The sequence below is a fragment of the Tachypleus tridentatus genome, chromosome 6, assembly GCF_004210375.1.
Source record: "Tachypleus tridentatus isolate NWPU-2018 chromosome 6, ASM421037v1, whole genome shotgun sequence".
Lineage (NCBI taxonomy): Eukaryota > Metazoa > Arthropoda > Merostomata > Xiphosura > Limulidae > Tachypleus > Tachypleus tridentatus.
The window spans coordinates 17,112,088-17,132,416 of record NC_134830.1 but is presented as its reverse complement, the minus strand read 5'-3'; the positions used below and the strand labels follow the sequence as shown (position 1 = coordinate 17,132,416).

Below are 20,329 nucleotides of genomic sequence, written 5' to 3'. Positions count from 1 at the left end.
CAGGATAAAAAGGTGAGAACGGTTTCAGTTATTCAATTTGCAACACAAAAAAAAGATGTATCTAGCATCATTTTTGCTTCTTCATTGTCAGAGTATAATAGAGTAACATTGAAGCTTGTGCATTATCAAGTATTATAGATGTTTTTAGATTTTTTCTATATGGAAGCTTGAAGTTATTCTATTATTTTTCTATTTTTTTTATTTTAAATCATTTTCTGTATATTATATATTGTAACATTTTGTTAATTTACATTTTTCTAAATAAAAATTGCATTTTCTGTCCCTATCTCAGTTCCAGTGATTATTATTAGTAGAACTTGAATTTAGTTGACTTAAATTTAAATGAACTTGTAATGAGACAGTAACAACTATAGGAATTACAAAAAGGAGACACAAACTTTGTGTTTCTGAAATAGCCTTTGAGTGTAAACAAATTAATTTTTATGAAAGGTTTATAAGTGTGAATATATATACAGTTCCTGTTGCCAAGTTGTTGCTCAGTGGAATAGCAGCAAGTTTACAGATTTACAGTGCTGTAGTCTAGGGCTCAATTTCCTGTAGTGGATACAGCAGGTAGCCCAATGTGACTTTGCTTTATAAACAAACCTATGAACATGGCTGTATATACACAATGACTTGAGTTAAATTTCTCTCTGTTTAAGTTCTAAATATGATTGTATAAGTAAAAATAAAGAAATTATCCTCAATGCTAACATTCTAAAAGGGTCAGTATTTCTGAACTACATATAGACTGTGCATTTGAAAAACATTTGTATTTTTTTGTGTTCCTGTATACACATACAGCAAAACACACAACTGATGGTACTGTATTTTACTACATTCTTTAGGTCTTAAATGAAAAGTTTAATGGTGAGCTGGAAAAGACTGTACCTAGTTCCTTTCCCGACCAGTATTTTGCTTGTAATAACTACTGCCTGTCATGCAGGTACAAAAACTGTGTACTTTATATATCTTTTTTTTTCAGTGTGAATGTTGCTAATATTCAAATAATTTAACTATAAACTTCACAAAAATATTTTTAACTTGATTTTTGCTTGTTGACAAACACTTGTTTTACTTTATGTATATGTAAAACAAGTGTATCATTAAATCTATAAAATTATCCATAACACACAATATTTGGCACTGTTATTTTATAATGTATACTTTACAAAGAAATATTTCAGTAGATGCATATTTTATTGATTTGGTAACTGTACCTTGCATTAAAAAGATATATGTATTTATGTTCTGAATTTTTTTATTCATTATATTAGTCAAAATCCTTTTTTTTTCTTCTGTTTAACGCTTGCTGACTTTTCCACAGCGTACGTTGCAGCAACAGTATGAATCATATCAGAGATGGAACTCCTCATGTAGCCACAACTAAATGTAGATATCAACACCAATATGACAACAGAATTTTCATGTGCAAGGTATCTTTAACATCTGTAAGAGTTCTCTCTTAAAGGGTAAAATCTCAAAAAGAAAGGCTGACTGTGTATATATCCTTATTGTGTGTTACTACCTTTAAATATTTTAAATTTTTAATGTAACTACTGGTTTTTTTTTTAGTCTAATTGTGATTAATTTGTTATTTTGATTTTAAGTTAAAATATTTTTTATTGAATAACTCTTATAAATTTTATTATTTTTATTACGAACAAAATTAATGGTTATTTAAGTTCAGGCTTGGTTGGAATAGTTTAACATCAAAAAACTCCATCTACAGTGTTTCCTTGTTCACTTTATCTTCTGTTATCTTAACTCTTTTAAGGCAGCTCATGCTATTTGTAGAAATTGAGTCACAAATTTTTCTTGTACAACAATGCATGCAGTAACTCTGAGGTTTCTTAATGTATCCTTTCAAGAACTGGTAGGATTTTGCTAAAGATCATAAATATCTTGTACAGTAAGAATGACATTATTTTAAGTAAGTGTTTTTGCTAAAAATATACTATTTATTCATTGTAGTTACTTGTATTCAAATTCTTAATAAATTGACTGATGATTTTCATTTTAAGTGAAAAATACTATTTTTCATCTTAGAGTTTTCATATTTCATTTACATGATTTCCTAAAAAGGTATCAAAAGTTTTTAAAGTAAATTTACACACAGAGACACACACGCGTGTGTGTGTGTGTGTATTTTTCATTTTCTATACTATAACACTAGCTATTATCATCAATACATAATGCAACAAAATATATAAAAATTAGAAAATATAAAAAATATAGTTTATTTTATTTTTTATAGAATATCTTTAAAGAGTTTCCTTTTGTTAAATTCATAATTTAATCTCTTTTCATTTTAGCATGTAGTTAATTTCTAAATTTTTTTGTTTTTTCTTCTTTACAAATTATTCATTTCAACACAATCCAATGGTGCACTCAAGTCATATTTCGGTTTCTTTGGGAGACAACCTTTTGTCAAAAGTTTTGTTCAGAACATAATATTATAAGCTTTGAAAATGGATTTGAAGTATAATATATATTTATCAAATGTTTAAACCTTTGAATTATGCATTTTAAAACAAGTAATAATTAGTTAATAACAAGTATTTTTGAAAGGTTTATTTTGTAATAAATGACTTTAAAACATTATAACACAGAGATTGCATATAAAAATATTTAAAAGGACTCCCATTGTGAAGGTGTTTAATGTCTTGGTTTTCTACCAGCATCTTGCATATCTATGTATGTTGTTGGACAAAGAAAGGACTTGTCTCCTGTGTTGAGATGGTTACACTACTCTTTTCACATGGTTTTTCATACTGCTGCTTCATGAAATACTAATCTCCCTGCTAGACTTACAGCTATTAAAATTTCTGTTTCACAAAAAGGGAAGGTATGTCAGCAGGAGTTAGTTCAGGCTGCAACACATAATTGTCTATCTTTAAATCATACATCCTACTGATATCAGTATGGGTCTTATTGCTCTGTTACTCCATCAACCTTCTCTACTTCTTGGTCCTTTCATGGTAATCAAGTTGCCCAACATAGAAAGAAATTTAGTATCTCATTAATTTCTCAGGTTTTGCCATTTGGAGGTGGTTTACCAGTTTTAAGCCCTTCCCCTTTTGTCTAGCCTGAGTTTCATTCTTATTCTGTCAAGTGGTCAGAGCCTTTGCAGCTCTTCTACTCTCTTTCTATATCTGCATATATTTCCATTTTTTCATCTGTGGTGGGCTCATACAAGCTCTTTTGTCCTCATAGTGTCAGATAACACACAAATATGGCTGGCCACGTTATTTCAGAGATAAGTCCATCTTTTAAGCTCCTTCTAATTTTAAAATTATAAAAGTTACCAATTAAAATAAATTTCTGCTACAACAGATTGTACCGCATATGAAAAGTTTTCAGTGCTAGTACAATGTGTGATAAAATGCGTGCTACAAATTGATTGCATTTATAAGTTAAAACTATCTGATAAAGCAGTTAATGAAATTACTGTGTACTGATATTTCTTTAATAACAGTAGCTGTAAAAGTAACTCTTTAAAGTCCAAAGCTTAACTAGCATTAATGCATTTCCTAATCTAAGGCTACAAATGACAACTTGTCAGAAAATAATCCAGAAAATTATTTATAAAACCAACATCAGTGATAATGACTGTTAGAGTCTGCAGCTCAGCTGTAGATGATAGACCATATTTCTAAGTTTGATTAAAGATATCAAATGAAATTAATGTATTGCCAAAATCCACACTAAATGTTTAAATGTTCTTATTGCAAGGTTAATTTAAGCTCATCAACAGAATATGGTAATTGCCACACAATTTTGGAAGTGTAGAGAAATGAACAGGTTCAGTACCAGATAAAGTACAACAATGCATTCAAAGTTCAGAAACAGTTCAGTCAGTATATGTTATTAAACTAAGGATTAGCTTGTACAATATTCCACTCCCATTATTGACAGCTAAAAACAAGATTTTAAGAATACTAAAAATATGGTTTCTTCATTATGAAGTCTGATCTTGACTGTGGCAAGATTAAGATAATTTTTGTAGTTGAGGGACACACTTATACATGACCACAGTTTACTTTAATAATGATAAATAAATGAATAATCATAATGGGATTGTAAAGTGTAAAATTTAAAACATACCATATATTTAATTAGAGCTGGGACATAATGAAGTGTGTTTGTTATGTTGATGCAACTAATTGCAGGAAGTTAGTGATGGTTTTGAAAAAGATGTATAATGTAGTATGCTGTGTTTAAAAGACCTAGGGTGTCAAGTTAAGGCCATTTGTTATGACAGGTTGTGGAAATACAACAGTGGAAAACAGCGCATTGGTTTTAAATGGAAGTGCTAAATTAAAAAAAAAAATCTGTTTAATTCTGTATAAGGTTCCTCATTCTAGATCAAACTAAGAACCCTTTAGGACTTTTGTCTTGGGAGAAGAAACATAACAGTATTTCATGTTGCACAACAGACTTTCAGAGAAGGAATGCTCATGGTAATGTAATTAGTGTTGGTGGTGATCAGTTATAAAAGTTATCTGTTGTCAGTGACAAGTCCAATTCTTCATTATGAACAGCAACAGGGAATATCCTTTAAAGACATTTACCATTTATAGTGGAACATTCATATTTCAGTTGCATGTCATATATAAAATGGTTTACTACAACAAATTTCAAAATGTTTTATCCTGTAGTATTAAATAAGATTGTATATTATTGTTTGTTATATCTTAACCAATACACTTTTTTTTAGTGTTTTTTTAGCAATTTAAGTATTGTTAAGTCTCATGTATTTGTTATGAGAATATTTTAGTAACATTATCAAAACGAAGAGGGTTAGATTATACAAGTTAGCTTGGACTTTGATTATGATACAACTGGCTTTGTAAGGGGAGTTTCCAAGTTCTCTTTTAAATGTTACATGCACTTTTTTTTTTAACAGTTAGCCTTTTGTATGGCTTTTACCTTTCTCAGTGATGGTGAAAATATTTTAAACATCCAGTAATACAGTGTATACAACTCATCATAAAAACAATACATAATTGATTTTTAGGCCTGTTATGAAAGGGGTGAGGAAGTTCTGGTTTTTCCCAAAACATCAGCAGCTTCAGATTCAACTTGGATGGGCTTAGCAAAGTTTGCTTGGTCAGGGTAAGTGGAAATACTAACAAAGTACTTATTTAAGTATCCTTAAAACCTTATTTTTGGCTAGTTTATTTTATATGTTAGTTTTTACCTTTGTTATATCCTATTTAAAATGGGCAGCTACTCTATATTTTTAGGATTAAATCCAAATTTGAAAGGTTATTTATCAAAATTAGTTGTCAAAAAATTGTTCCATGATTAATATATATTCAAAACTGTATTAAATCTAACTTGATATTCTGTATGTTTTATGAAACTAAAATCCATAAAACCATTGTAATCTGTGACTTCCAGTTTTTTTTACTTCTGTTCAATCTGATTGTCAGTGGTCATGTAATTTTGAATTTGTTCTTCTTGGAAATAGTTACATGAACTATATGGTAAATATACTAATGATATAAAATATTATCACAGGAAATAAAAAAAAAAGTGAACAAATTGTGCAATGTACAGTTATTTCTGAGTGCTGTGCTTTACATAGAAAATTACACTTTTTTATGTAACCATACAGTTTAATATAAATTTGTTGTGGAATAAATATTTTATGCAGTTTCAAGGTAGCATAAAGAAAAGGTAGATTTTGACAGTTAGGGTAAAATGGAATATTAAAGTTCTTATTTTTACACAAATTATTTAAAATAGAATGAATGTTAAAACTTTATAGGTGAATGTAAAAATGCAACTAACTTTGTATTTTAAATAAAAATAAGTAACTCAGACTCTAACAATTTATTTCACTTTTCTCTTACTTTATCTGAAAGATTGAAATTTACAGACAATTCCAAATTTGATTGCCAGGATAGCAATACTATTTTCAAGTAGTGTTAGTGGTAATTTAGTTAATCTTTTCTGTTGCATGTGTGTCAAATTCATACTTCAATAATTTTGTGTAAGTATAAAACTGATATGTCAGTAAATTGTTGTTGGTTTGCAGTTGTTTCAAACAGATAAATGTACATAAAAGCATGAGAAATTAAAGTTTTCTTTAAAATATGTTACATGTGAGATAAAAAGGCTAATATTCTGTTGCACTATAAAAATACATACATATAGGTATGGTTAGAGCTGAGTGATTAGTGGTGTTTCTTAATAAATTAGTTGGCGGGACCATTAATTGATTACTACTCTATATGTAATGGAAGCAAAAATAAAGTAATTTTTTCTATTTTAATTCACATTATTTTATTGTTGGTTTTTTTTTTCCATATTTTCTGGATTACCCTTGACTTGTTATCAGAGACCTCTTCTGAAGGTCACATTTTGCTTAAAAAAATATTTCTTTATCTACAATTTACTTTCAGTGATAAGGGTAATAATGCTTTTGTTGACATAAAATAATGTAATGTATTGGAAAAACATAGAACTTGTTGGTCCATCTTGGCTTTTCCATCTGCTAAACTAAATGAATATACCTGTTAAGGTTTCTCTTAAACTTGCTTATATTTACTTTATTATTTTGTACTGGATGTATACACACACATCTAAATTAACAATTTTACTATTTACTGTAAAAGTATCAAGATATGTATATTGTGTGTATGAATTTGTTTCAGTGGGAAGTATTGAAGATTAGGGGATACAATGTTTTGTTATTGTATATTGCCAGTTGAAATCTTTGAAATTTTGTCTTATTTTTGAGGTGCTTAATTATTTTAATGTTATTTAACAGATATGTGATTGAATGTATCAATTGTGGTATTATCTATCGAAGTCGTGAGTACTGGTTTGGAAACAAGGACCCTTGGGAAACAGTTGTTCGTACTGATATAAAACATATTTGGCAAGGGGTAAGTTTCTTTATGAGACTACTTGAGGTAATTATAATGTTTAGAAGGCTAAGAAAAGATATATAAATTTGTTAGTATTTTGTTATTTCATGTTAATTTAATAATCAACAATATTGCACAGAAATGTTTCGTGTTACATGCATTTTAGTAACAGCATTTGTAGACTAAGTAAACATCTCTGTAGAGTTTCTTCAAATTTCTTTCATTTTGACCCTAATGACAGAGATTTAGTCTGGGCTCATGTGAGCAACAAAAAGAATCATTTACTCTTGAAACATTTTTAAGTTCCTATTCTTGGTTAAAAATGTCAACATTTGAGTGTCTTTTAATGATGGAACAATTTATGTGCAAGCAATCTTGAAAAACTACATTAATAGATATTGAGTATATTTTAGTGTTGGAATAGTGATGTTTGCTTTGTGTTCTAAGACTAAATCATTCTGCATGGTGTAAGTATAAACTTGATTGCTGAAAGTGAGATAATTAAAAAAACAAGGTAAAATTAAAATTCTATTTTAATATGAAAAACGTAAGGAATTGTTAATTTAATTAATAACCCTCCTTGTTTATTTAATTAATAACCCTCCTTTACTGAGGATGGATGCTTAAACCAATTGTTACAGACTACTGAAACTTTTTTTTATAATATTTTATTCAGGAACCAACTCATCTCCAGAGCACTCAAAATTATGCTCAGAGAGTTATAGACAGTGTTCAGTATCTTTCTGAAACTGTGAGTGCTATGAGTGTGAAGCCAACAAAAACTTTAAGTAGTTGGGTTGCTGATCAGTTGGCTCCAAGTTATTGGATTCCTAATTCTCAAGTAACAGTAAGTTGATGAAGGCACATCACTTGTGATTAGGTGTGTGTTAATTAGAAATAGAAAATAAAGATTTTAACATTTCAAGGTTTAATGTACTTCAAAGTGACTAGAGTTATAATAAAATATATGTATAATTTGCACATACTTTTTGTATAGGATGGATGCAGCAAAACCTAATTGTTAGTGTGCTAGACTATGAATTCAGGGTTTGTATCCTGTTACCACTGAATAAAAAAATGCATTTTGCCTTTAGGGCCATGGGTGTATTATACAAATGCGAATCAAATCCAAGTAATGAGTGATGTTGACTAGCTGCCTTCTTACTAGTTTTTCTCTTCAAAATTAGGGCCAAATAGCACAGGTTACCCTCAAATAAAATTTGTAAACTACAACACTGAATGAGATAGTACTTAGTTTCAGCTACAGTAGTTATATGTGAATTAGTGTATTAACCTTCTCACTCCATGGATAGATCAAAGCATATATATTTTTTATCTTTTTATATTCAAAATTTAATCAATTTATATGAATAAATTTGGCATAAAACCATATATAATAAATCAAGTTTCAATATTATATTACTCTTAAGCTCTTAATTTTACAAGAAATATTTTCAAAAGTTCTCAATGTCCCCTAATATTGGAATTGTGACATTTGTTCTTTAGGCCTTTTTTTTTCTTTAACTTACTCATTGTAATATAGGTATTAATAAGGAAAAATCCAATTTTTATAGCCTGCAATCTTATTTTTTTATGGAGACATAAATTAGAAAATCAAACCCACCTCTCACGTCCTGTCTTTCACAAATTGCCAATAATTCTCACTGATGTTTCATAATACCTTATTTGCAATCATTAGATAGGCAGAGTTTTAACTTATGAAGTGATGTATTGTATTACATTGTTTTCAGTACAGAGTATTGTCTGTTTTGTTTTCAGCTTCAGTGAAAGTTTTCATGGCACTGTTCATATTGAGAAGCTTTGAGAATTATTTTGGAGATGTTATGCCATAATTAGAAAGCCAGTTAAATTACAATAGTTATAAGTTATTGTATGATTTCTGTGTTGTTATTCTAAGTTCTTAGGTGCATCATTTAAGTAAGTAAAAGTTAGATAGTGTACTAGTACTCATTATAAAATGGTAGGCTTAAATTTCAAAGAATGAAAGATTCATTTTAGAAAACTAAACAGTTATCACTTTACTATATTGACACATTTAAAACCACTGTAATTTATCTGGCTTTCTGGCTGTATGTGGGTTAAAAAATTCTATTTTCTGTTCACAGCAGACTTCACCATTTCCAGTGAAATTAAAAATTTCTCATTTAAGTAAATTACAGACACTTATCCAGCATATATCATATGGAATATGTTCTTTCTGTTGGTTATTATGTACTTAAAAGAAGTAGGGAGAAGTAGGTAAGAGGTTTCAGAAGAAGGAAGTATGATGCAGGGCTATCCTGTTAGAGTTTTTCTAAATGTATTGATGTTTCTGGAAATCAAAAGGTAGGAGGTTTATAATTTTATATTCTAGCTTTTAAATATCTGAAATTTTAGTCTCTAGTTCATTAACCACTGTAAGCATTGTATGACAGGTGTGATAAAATATGAACTGAATAACAAGATGAAGATCTACAATATGACACACAGAAAAACATATTTAGTTGTTTTTTTTAATATTTCATTTTAAATTAAGAAATTGAAACATATATAATGTTGGTATTTGAATTGTAAACTTTGTCACTTTTTATGACATATAGTAATGACAACATTGTTAAATTAAATTTCCTGAATAACTCTCCAAAACATTGTGACATGCACTGTTTGACCTGTCCATAATAAGAAGGTTAAAGAGATATTAAGAATAAGTATTTTGAATGATTAACCTATTGTCTGTAGTTTTTTCTCACGGAATGGCTACTGATTTTTTGTGTGTGAACTTTCTCACATAATTATCTAGTTAATTTTCAAGTTCAATAATGATCAGTATTGTAACTATAAAATCAAGGGTTATTACCAATTCATAAATTATAATATAAGCCTTTTGTTATTTACTAGCATTGTGGTCAGTGTAAAAAAGAATTTGATGAATTGGACATGAAACACCACTGTCGAGCCTGTGGCTATGCCTTTTGTGAGGACTGCTCATCTAGAACAAGACCTGTACCAGAACGAGGCTGGGGTAATACTCCTGTTCGAGTTTGTGATGAGTGTTACAAATATAGTGAAGGTGAAGCAATATTTTTCTGTGATTTATGGAGATTTCTTACTTTGCAAAGTGTATTTACTTAATCACAAAACCATATGAGAAATAAAGTGGAGTTTTAACCAAAGACTTTTCAATTTATGTATGCCTGATACAGGTATGAAATATAGCTGAAAAAAAATAACAATATGAAATAATTTATTTTCCATATCAAAATAAATTTGTACTTGGATATGAAAAGAATGCAGGTTTTTCTTGTTCAAGGATTTTATCTTCCAGGAATTTCTCTGTATACACTTGTTTTCAGGTGGTTGGTTGGTTCACTGAGTATCAGTAATTAAGAAGTATGTACCTCATAATTTCTTTGAGTTTTTTGTGTTTGTCACTGTTTAGTATAATTTCCCTCTTTATTGTTTAACATTAATTGAACAGTTAAGTTTATGAAGAGAAATGGCCTGGAATGGACTGGTGGTTAAGGCACTTGGCTTGTAATCCGAAAGTCACAGGTTTGAATCCCCATCACACCAAACATGCTCACCCTTTCAGCCATGGGGACATTATAATGTGACAGTCAATCTCACTATTCGTTCATAAAAAAAGTAGCCCAAGAGTTGGCAGTAGGTGGTGATGACTAGTTGCCTTCCCTTTAGCCTTACACTGCTAAATTAGGGATGACTAGACAGATAGCTCTTGTGTAGCTTTGCACATAATTCAAAACAAACCAAACTAAATGAAGAGAAATAAGTAAAAGTAATGTCTGCTACCTTTAGAATTTTAACTACATGCCTCAGTTAGCAGTGTGCTAAACTGAAGCTGTGAAAATTAATTTACTCAAAATTAGTTTATATTTTTATTAATATATTATTATTTCTAAGCCACAAATGTAGTTGTATAAGAATTATACAAGAAATATTTGATCTAATACTCCACTAAATAAAAATGGTATTATTAATTTTATAACTCAAAGCTGACTCATGTTTTAAAAAAAACTCCTTCATTTATTGAATTATTTTGTGTTAAAATAATTTTTTTTCTCACAAAATGACTTTTTTTACTCCATTATTTACTGTGTCATATAGAAGCTAATACTAGCATGTTATTCAGTTTTGTTTATCGTAACATATACTTTTCTTTTCAGAACTTGAGCCTCCAACACCAAATCTTGACAAAGCCAACACAGAAGTTGCAGCTCGGAAAGTTGGAGAAGCTCTTCAGAATACTCTCGGAACAGTGATATCAGTGTTTGATTACCCAATTGGTGAGTAGTGTTTGTACTGTATCATCTTGTTAGAAAAATAAATTTGGAAAAGTTCTTAAGTGTTTCGTAGGTGTAATAGTTTTAACATTTGATTTCTATAGCTTGCACTTATGTAGATTAACCTGATATAAATTAAGATTGGAGAGTACTCAAAGACCAGTATGAGCTTTCAATCATGAAGTTGATTAGTTTTCATAGGATTATTCTATTATTAAGTAAAATTTTGTAGAGATCTGTTAGTTTCTTGAAATTGTAATGTCATGTATTAAAAATTGGTTTAAGTAAGTGAAGTTAGATTATTGAGAAAAATTATAATTAGGATGGTCTTTCATAGTTTCTTCATAAGAATGATAGTAGCACTCTCTACACAGTTTACTGGACTTTGTGGTAGTTTCAATATTTATTGAAGGCAGTCTTGTAGCAGTAATTAGCTTTTGGCATAATGTACTGGTATTAGATTCTTCTGTTATTAAATAGAATACCATAAAAACAGTGTTTAACTCCTGAATGTCCAGTTTTTAAATTAGAATTATTATTGATTTTCTTATTGGTAATAAAAATGAATGTGCTTCAGAAAACTTGGAGCACTGATATTTATCTTTTAAAATGTATTCTGTATTAAGTAAATTAGACACCATAATGTGTACTTTATTAATTTACTTGAAACATAAATAGTTTGGTAGAAGATTCATTTAGTAAGTTCTACAGAAAAAAAAGATTTCACTCTATATCATGATCAAGCTGGTATTTTTTTTGTATTTAATGTGATAAGTTGGAAGTGTCTTTTAGAGTGCTCTAGAAACATTAGTATGTAGTTTATACAAGTGCATAATTCAAGAAATGTACAATCTTGCACTTTTACATTTTTTAAAATTAGATTGCAGATGCACAGTTAAAAAAAATTATTATTATTTCTTCATCAACTGTCACTAGCTTCAGTGGCACATTTTTTATTTGAGTATAGAATTAGTATAACAGTTATAAAACCTAAGGCTATCAGTTGAATAAAAGAAGGCAGGATTAATATGAAAAGAAATATGTAGGATGAAATACACCATAAAAAATTATTAACCCACAAACTTACAGCTTTTTAAAACTCTTCATTAGATGGAATCAAGTACTAAATATATGTAAAAATGAAAAGTAAATCCTGAAAATGTCAAGGATGCATCAACATATTATATTGACCTAATTATTAATTATGTAAATTCTTCACTTTTGCATTTTGTATAATTTTGTTATAAAAAATATAAAATTGTCACTAAATATGATGTAGAAACATTTCTCAATACTTGATGAGTTAAAACTACTGAAATACATTAAATGAAGGACAGTAAAATATTTTGTAACCAATTCTACATATTTATCAATTATTAATCATTCAGATTTTAGAATTAAATATACTTAAGTATTCATAATACTATGTGGATAACTCTGGATACTAAAGTAATTTTACAAATGTCAGATAAAAAAAACACCTAATTAAATAATGAAAATAAATGTATCTTCAAAACCCTTTGATGCTTTTTAATTTTTACAAAGATTAAATATCTAGTTTCAGTTACAAACAAAATTAATATAATTTTATTCAGGATTTCCATCATTTTTTCATGCTATGAAATTTACAATACTCTGATGTAAGACTATTTTGAAAAAAACAACAATAAAACATTTCATTTTAGAATTGCAGATTTTTATGTTAATCATAGTTATATTATGTGTATACAGTTAAATTTAAACTTAACTCATTTTAATTAACTTCCCTACTTGGATATTTTATTTTGCTGATGGTAGTTGTCACCACTGAGAACAGTATGTATTAAAATCTCCTGACCTATCAAATTAATTTCAGGTCAAACTAAACAATTTGCAAAATCCATTTATATCAAATTAATGTACTTTCTTTTCAGTGAATAATAAACAAGTTATTTTATATTTGTGCACTGTTTGAATATGAAGAATAATATTTATGTCCAATCAGAACAATCCTTACTTAAAGTAAAACTAACAGAATCAACCTGGCAATCATTATAGCTAATTTAGTCCATCCTCTTCACATTTCTATTTATAAGGATTAAAATGCACTGTTTCATCAGTTGGGATGCTCTTGCTGTAAAGGAAATTTTGGACCATAATCCACATAACTTGTGGTTGTGTTCAGTCTAAATGTTTGATTTTATATGGTTTTAATAAATTTGTCAAGCCAAGATGATCTAAACCTGATTTTAAATTAGAAACTAGTGCAAAAATCATATGTCATGAGATTAGACCAGCTTAATAGACTTAGGTAGTCTTAACTAGATACACTAAATTAACAGTACAAAATAGTCTTTATAAGAAATGTGTATTAATAAAAAATAAATAAAATTTTTAAAATTCTGAAGTTTCATATATTAAATAGTATGGCCAGTATTGTTAATGAAAGTAACTAAATAAATAGTACAGTACACCATATTTAAGGAACATGAAACACTAGTTGTTGGTTTGAACTACTGTCATGGAAGCTTCTTTGAAAAAACATAACCTTAGTGTAATATTCTTGTTTAGTATTCAGTAAATGTTGGTTTGAGTCACATTTCATTCACCAGAAAATTCAGCCATTTTTCTACCATACTCTACATGCCTAATAAGGCCTGTTCAATGTCTTGTCATGAAAGAAAATTTCTTTAGATTTCAGACAAATGTATTTTAACCCAGAAACGTTTTCAGATATAAGAAGAACTTCTATAGCAACTATAATTTCCAGTTCTGTGATTTGTTCATAAGTCTTATCTTCCTACTCATTCCATTGCACAAAACCATACATTAGCTCTTACACCACTTAATTCATTTCACACAAATGTGTATTTTATATTGTGCTTTACCAAATGACTTGTAAGATTTGTGTACATCTATTTTCAAACCTGAGCTAGTAGTAGTAATAGTAGTACTCACCATATGCTGTAAGGTAACAAAAGGATGTAAATAAGAGACCATTCTAATAAAGTCAGAAAAAGAGAAAAGTCAAGTGAGAAACAAAACCTAAAAATTCCAATACTGTACTCTGCTTCATCTCCCAAAATTAGCTTTTCCTGTTTTATGCTGCCATCTTTTTGCAGACTTTTTTGAATGCATGCCATAAGCCTTGATATCACCTCTCTGTTGAAATTTCAAAATTTCTCTCATACCAATCATCATGCATCTCTTATCCACCAATAGGAGAGCACTACTATCACATGACAAGTGACTCCCTCGACATTCTACATGATAAAAAATATGAAATACCTACATTAGTACATAAAGCTACAATGAAAATGCATTTGTATTTGAGTTAGAAATAAAAGAAATAATAAACTTGGTGTAAAGTTTTTTGTATGCATATACACATACTCTTTCAAATAAAAAAATTGTGTGAAATTTGCTTTCTTTCTAGTTGAAATAATTGAAAATGTAAATAAAATTTTCACTAAGCTGTTTCACTCAGTTAAGATGCTTGAAATTCTTTTGCTAATGTTTTGTTATCATCAAATTAGCTCGACTGATGAGAACTTGAAATTGAAGTTCTCAGGTGGTTATGACATCAAACATTAGCAGATAATGTCAACTTTAAAGAATGTGTCTTAATTAGTGCACATTTAACATATTGAAAACTAAAATATTTTATTGTGTGCACTAGTAATTATTTGTCTATTCAGTTATTTCATTCAGTGGATTGATTGTTGACTTTTTCTCTTTTTTTTAATACAGACATTCAAACATGGAAAGACATTATATAACTTATGATGTATTTGTATTTATATTTAGTTACTTATAAAATTGCTAAACAATTAATAGTTCTTAACTCTAGAATTCATCTATTTATTCATTGCACACCATAGGTTTCATTAAAGACTCTGCTAGGCCAACATACTGGGTACCAGACCACTTAATTACTTGTTGCTGTGTTTGTAAAGAGCCTTTCACTTCTAAGACACCACTCCATCATTGTAGAGCCTGTGGACAGGGTGTTTGTGACCATTGTTCTCCAGGGCGACACCCTGTACCGACTCAAGGTTGGGATCACCCAGTCCGAGTTTGTACTACATGTGAGGGCATGAAAAATCTATGATTTGTCATGACAAATTTATTTGTTAAACAATAAGTACTTATTTCTTTTGAAACCTGAAAATGACTTTTGTTAAGAATTTTTACAGTATTTTTGTTAAAGTAGTTTTTAGTTTTGTACAATTTATATTCAGAAAAACCATTATGTACTAAAATTTGTGGTAATATACAGTGTACCAGTTTAGTGAAGTGTGTTGTTATAGCTTATAGTCGAATTTGATACCAGTTTAATAATATGTGAAATAATTATGTTGGGAATATTTTCTTTTAAAACTGTTAAGATTTAGTTTGGAAAATAAAATCACATTGGTTTAACATAGTAATGATAAGCTAATTCACAATATTTTATTTATTATGTGTATTTTTGGGGAATGAATTTTAGGTCAGCTTTCACTTTTCATGTAGTATAAGACAGAGAAGCTTTTTTCCAGTTGTCTGTGTAAAAATTAGTTTAGAGTTTCTGTTAAATTGCAATTATTTATATATGTACTTCTTTCTGTCTTCAGTTTTTATATAAAACAGAGAAACATCTTTCCTGTGTGTGTATATAATTTATATATATTAAAACTAAATTAGAATTTGTGTTAAAATCTTTTTTCAGCACAACCTGAAAGAATATAAATACTGTGCAATAGAGAAAAATCAGAGGTTGATTTGTGATTCTTTATTTTTAATTTTTGACAATCCAGTGTTGGTTTCATAGTTTGCTGTAGTCAAAAATGAAATAAAAGCATAGGTTAATGTGTTGATAAAAATTATCAAACATGATGACATCCAGTGCATTTAGATTAAATCTGTTTACTTGCTTTTCTACCCTTTATCTGAATGGAAATAAACCAAGTTACTCTTCATTCTGTATACAGAATTACTGAACCAGTAACAATATCACTTTGTAACAGGTTTAACTTGTAGCCATATGGTGATGTAAAATTTTAGTAGGAACTATGAATTACCAGTTCCTGTAGTTTTCCTTCCCCATAAGTGGACAGTGTTCTAGTATAACAAGGTCCTTATAACACCAACTAACCTCCATCCTTTTACTAATTCCATACATGAACTCACCATGTGCAACATAGAGACCAGAGCAGTGATCAGCACTAAAGTACTTGAGTCTAATTCTCCTTTCTCTTAGTAAAGTGTCATATATTTTTCCAGTTTTTGTTTGGTCAATCCATAGAAATTTGCAAGATGTTTGCAAAAATTAGTTTAGTAATACTAGCTTTGAATTTGCCAAGATCATTAGCTTTGTTTTTTTGTGGCCAAAGACAGTTAAGCAGAAGTATCACCTGATATCTTTCTTCTTGTTTTTATCTCAAAATGTTGAAACAAGTCCAGTCCATGTGCTTTTTATGAAGTATGTTATAATACAATAAGTTTGTCTTCTAAGTCTTTAGCCTTATTAAAGTTCTTTATGGTTAGGTCAAAGTACAGATGTCATGACGTTTAGAGAGTTACATTCAAAACTTAATTAATACTTTATCATCTGTGGAAGGCTATTTTTGTTTCTAAAACTATAATTGGGGTAAATATTTGAGTGGAATTGATGTCTACTCTTGGAGATGATAAAGAGTTAAACAACATTTTATCAATGTATATGAATAAACTTGGCATCAAAACATAGTTAATAAATCAACTTTAAATATGATATGTGTTTTAAGTTCTTAGTTTTGTAAGGAAATATTATAGCATATCTTGTAGTGTAGGAATAATAACATTTGTTTTTTTGGTCTTTTCTCTTCACATTTACCATCTTTGAGGTATGAAATTTAATGTAAATTATTCATTATAATATAGATATTATTAAAACAAATTTTGTAGCCTTCAATCTTATTTGTTTATAGAGTTATAAAAAATAAAATCAGACCCACTTCTCACATCCTTTTTTTTTCACAAGTCACCACTAGTTCATGCTGATTTTTTTATACAATATAATTTATAACCAATGGAAAGACAAAGGATGTAACTGTATGGTATTACAATTGATAACAATAAATTGTGACAGAATTATTACATAAAGGAAGGTTAGTAGGTAAGTTAGGAAGGAGAAGCAGGTGAATAAACTTTGCCAGATTTTGTTAATGTTCCAGGGACCATTGTCTCAGTTTAAAGATAAAAAAACTTGTTTTCCTAATTTCAATGGTTTCAAAAATATTTGTCTATTTCATGTTTTGATTGGCATAAGAAAGATTTTTTTTCCCCAAATAATCCTATGACCAGTTTCCAATTGATAATGTGTTAAGGCAGATTTTTCAAAATTCCTTTTATGCATATGGCTTTAGTGTTCTTTTCCTCTAACGTTGAGAGATCAGACAGTTTGTCCATTATAATTTTTACTGCATTCACATTCTGTATGTTATATACATCTTGTTCTTATTTGTTCATTAGTGCTTCTTTTTAAGGTGGGTAATAAAGCACTTACTTTATGTGAAAGGTTATATACAATTTTTAATTCTGGTTTTATCAACTTCTACACATGGACTTGATGGACTTAACTGACCATGTGATCTTTTTTTTTTACTCGTATAAAGTTTTGATACTACTAACTTTTAATATAGTATGTACATCTTAACAACATCTGGGAGTCTTTCAGCAAACATTACAAGTCATTCACATGCAAAAAATCATATTTTTCAGTGAAGTGTGTTAAATAAACTAAAAATGATTTCCCCATTAGTATATATTGAGTATTTGTTTTGAATAATCCATGTGCAAAGTAATTTAAAAAAAAATTGTTTTCATCCCAAAAATCACATGTTTGATTTGTATAATCTCTCAAACCTCATAAGTATATTTCAGATGTTAACCTGAAGATGGCTTAAGAAGGTTAAAACATTGTTCTGTACTTTATTTTAATTAAAGTTTTAATTCCCATACTAGCCATCTTGAAAATATAATTTTTACTTCAATTGGGTTTCTCATAATCACGAATTTCAGTTGTTTGTTTTCAGTAAAACTTTATATTTTACCTCATATTTCCTCTACTCTAACTTTATACAAGGTTGATCAATTTTACCAACCTCATAACCACACACACACACAATAAAATAAATTCAAATTACCATTTTTTTTCTTTCTATAATGACTTCACATAATAAAATTAAAATACTTTCATTTATCCTAAATAGCTTTTAAACTGGTAACAGTATACATCTATTTATAATTAAATTTTATTGTTTTATTACCCTTTAAACCATGTCTGACTACTGTTTGTGCCATTACAACCAGTAAATCACTTGAGGCATATGCATCTTGCATTACATTCTCAAATTACATTACCCACGAGCTACTATGAGCTGCTCGTATGTGTGCCTCGTGAAACATTTTTATTATTATTATTTGTTATACCTAATATATTTTGAACTAACTTAAAAATATTCCTTTGTTGCATTTTAGTTACTTTAATAATAATAAATAAAGAATAAACATGAAAAATAAGAAATACAACACTTATCTGGTTCAACACTTACCTGGCTCAACACTTGCCTGGTTCTTCTTACCTTTTTCTTTGCTGTTGACTGTAAATGCCACTTAACCCTACTTTATTTTTTATAATAATGTACTAAATTTTTATCTAATGAAATAATGCATCAAGAGTAATAGAATAATAACATGGAAAAAATAGACTATTTCCTCTAAGTATCACAATTTTTCTGGCTTCCTGACTATGCAACAAAAGCTGTTGCAAATTCATCCAAGCTAATAGTTATTGTTCCTGTGAAGAATGAAACTTGTACTAACAGAGAAATTGACAATTCTCCATTCGGAAAACAATGTAATATAATACATCATTCAATACATGAAAACCTTGGCTTTTTAATAATTATAGATAATATAGAATTAAACATAAAAGAGAACTGTTAAAACATTATGGAAGAGAGGACAGGTGAGTGTGGCAAGAATGTGCTGATTTTTTGTTTAGTGGTTCTCTAACCAAACAGAATTGAAAGTTATAAAAATTATGGTTTGTACGAGCAACGATGATTTTATGGTGAGTAATTTACATTGAATTTCATACTTATACATTAAATTTAACTACTTAAAAAAATGTTGCAGTATCTTGGGGTTTTACCCCTGATATCATATATTAAAAACTCTACACTAATTCCAGCATTTCCCTAATCATTAACAAAATCACAAGAAGTTTGCCTTATTCCCTTTTATTCCTGAAATAACCCACTTATTTAATAACTTAAAACCTGAATTAGAAATTATATGTAACCCCTCACATAAGATTACTGACCTTGAAACAAAAGTGAACAAAACAAGGCATACATAACATGAATGTGGTAAAACAAGTGTTTTATCTTTAAACTATAAGAATAGCTCTAATAGCATTAACAAAATCTGGCAAAGTTTATTTGCCTGATTTCTCTCCCTAATTGACCTGCTCTAACCTTCCTGTTATAATTTATTTTTGTCATATGATAACTGTTGTTATGTCATGTTTCTCACAGTCCATAGTCATTTTTGTTCTGCATATAAACCTGCTTGGATTTGTGTCGTACATGAAATGCATATAGTATGTACTAAAATATCTCATTATGCTTACAAATAATTGTGTGTTATATATACAAGTCATAAACAGATATAGCCTGGTATGTGCACAAAAGACTTGCAATGCTTACTGAAAGTGTGCCAGTTTTGTGAAAATACACAAAACATATTAAAAGTAATAGTGTATAAATAGTGTGATAGTCACTTTGTGGTAACAAGGTCAGTTGCATTGACTGATACAATATGGAAAGAGTTAATAGGAAACAAAGCAAGTTGGATAAGGTAAAAACATTTTGTAGACCCACTTACAAACCAAAGTAGCACTGCCTAGGAACAGGTCCTGAAATACATGATCAGTCTTTGCACACACAGAACAGAACCTAAATAATGTACAGTTTTGATGACTCATAGTATATCTGCTGTCATGAGTTGGTCATTATAGCTGATAATAATATCTTAATGATGATGTAACTTTTTGTGGGTGGATTAACTGTTGTCTACTTCATTGTGGCTGTGTTCATTGTAAAATATTTCAGAGATTGTGCAGTTGAACCAACTCCTGCAGCA

At 29.0% G+C, this 20,329-nt stretch overlaps 1 protein-coding gene across 1 annotated transcript in view; it reads left to right on the top strand.

Annotated features, from left to right (window-relative positions):
* The window catches only part of LOC143252004 (zinc finger FYVE domain-containing protein 1-like), a 54,161-nt gene extending 36,998 nt beyond the window's left edge, over positions 1-17,163 (top strand). The window contains exons 6-13 of the mRNA XM_076503504.1: positions 849-946; positions 1,328-1,436; positions 5,021-5,118; positions 6,782-6,899; positions 7,558-7,728; positions 9,780-9,951; positions 11,066-11,185; positions 15,043-17,163. Of these exons, the coding sequence (XP_076359619.1) occupies positions 849-946; positions 1,328-1,436; positions 5,021-5,118; positions 6,782-6,899; positions 7,558-7,728; positions 9,780-9,951; positions 11,066-11,185; positions 15,043-15,272 (1,116 nt within the window). The 3' untranslated portion in view covers positions 15,273-17,163. The remainder of the gene's footprint in view (positions 1-848; positions 947-1,327; positions 1,437-5,020; positions 5,119-6,781; positions 6,900-7,557; positions 7,729-9,779; positions 9,952-11,065; positions 11,186-15,042) is intronic.
* The last annotated feature ends 3,166 nt before the right edge of the window (positions 17,164-20,329 follow it).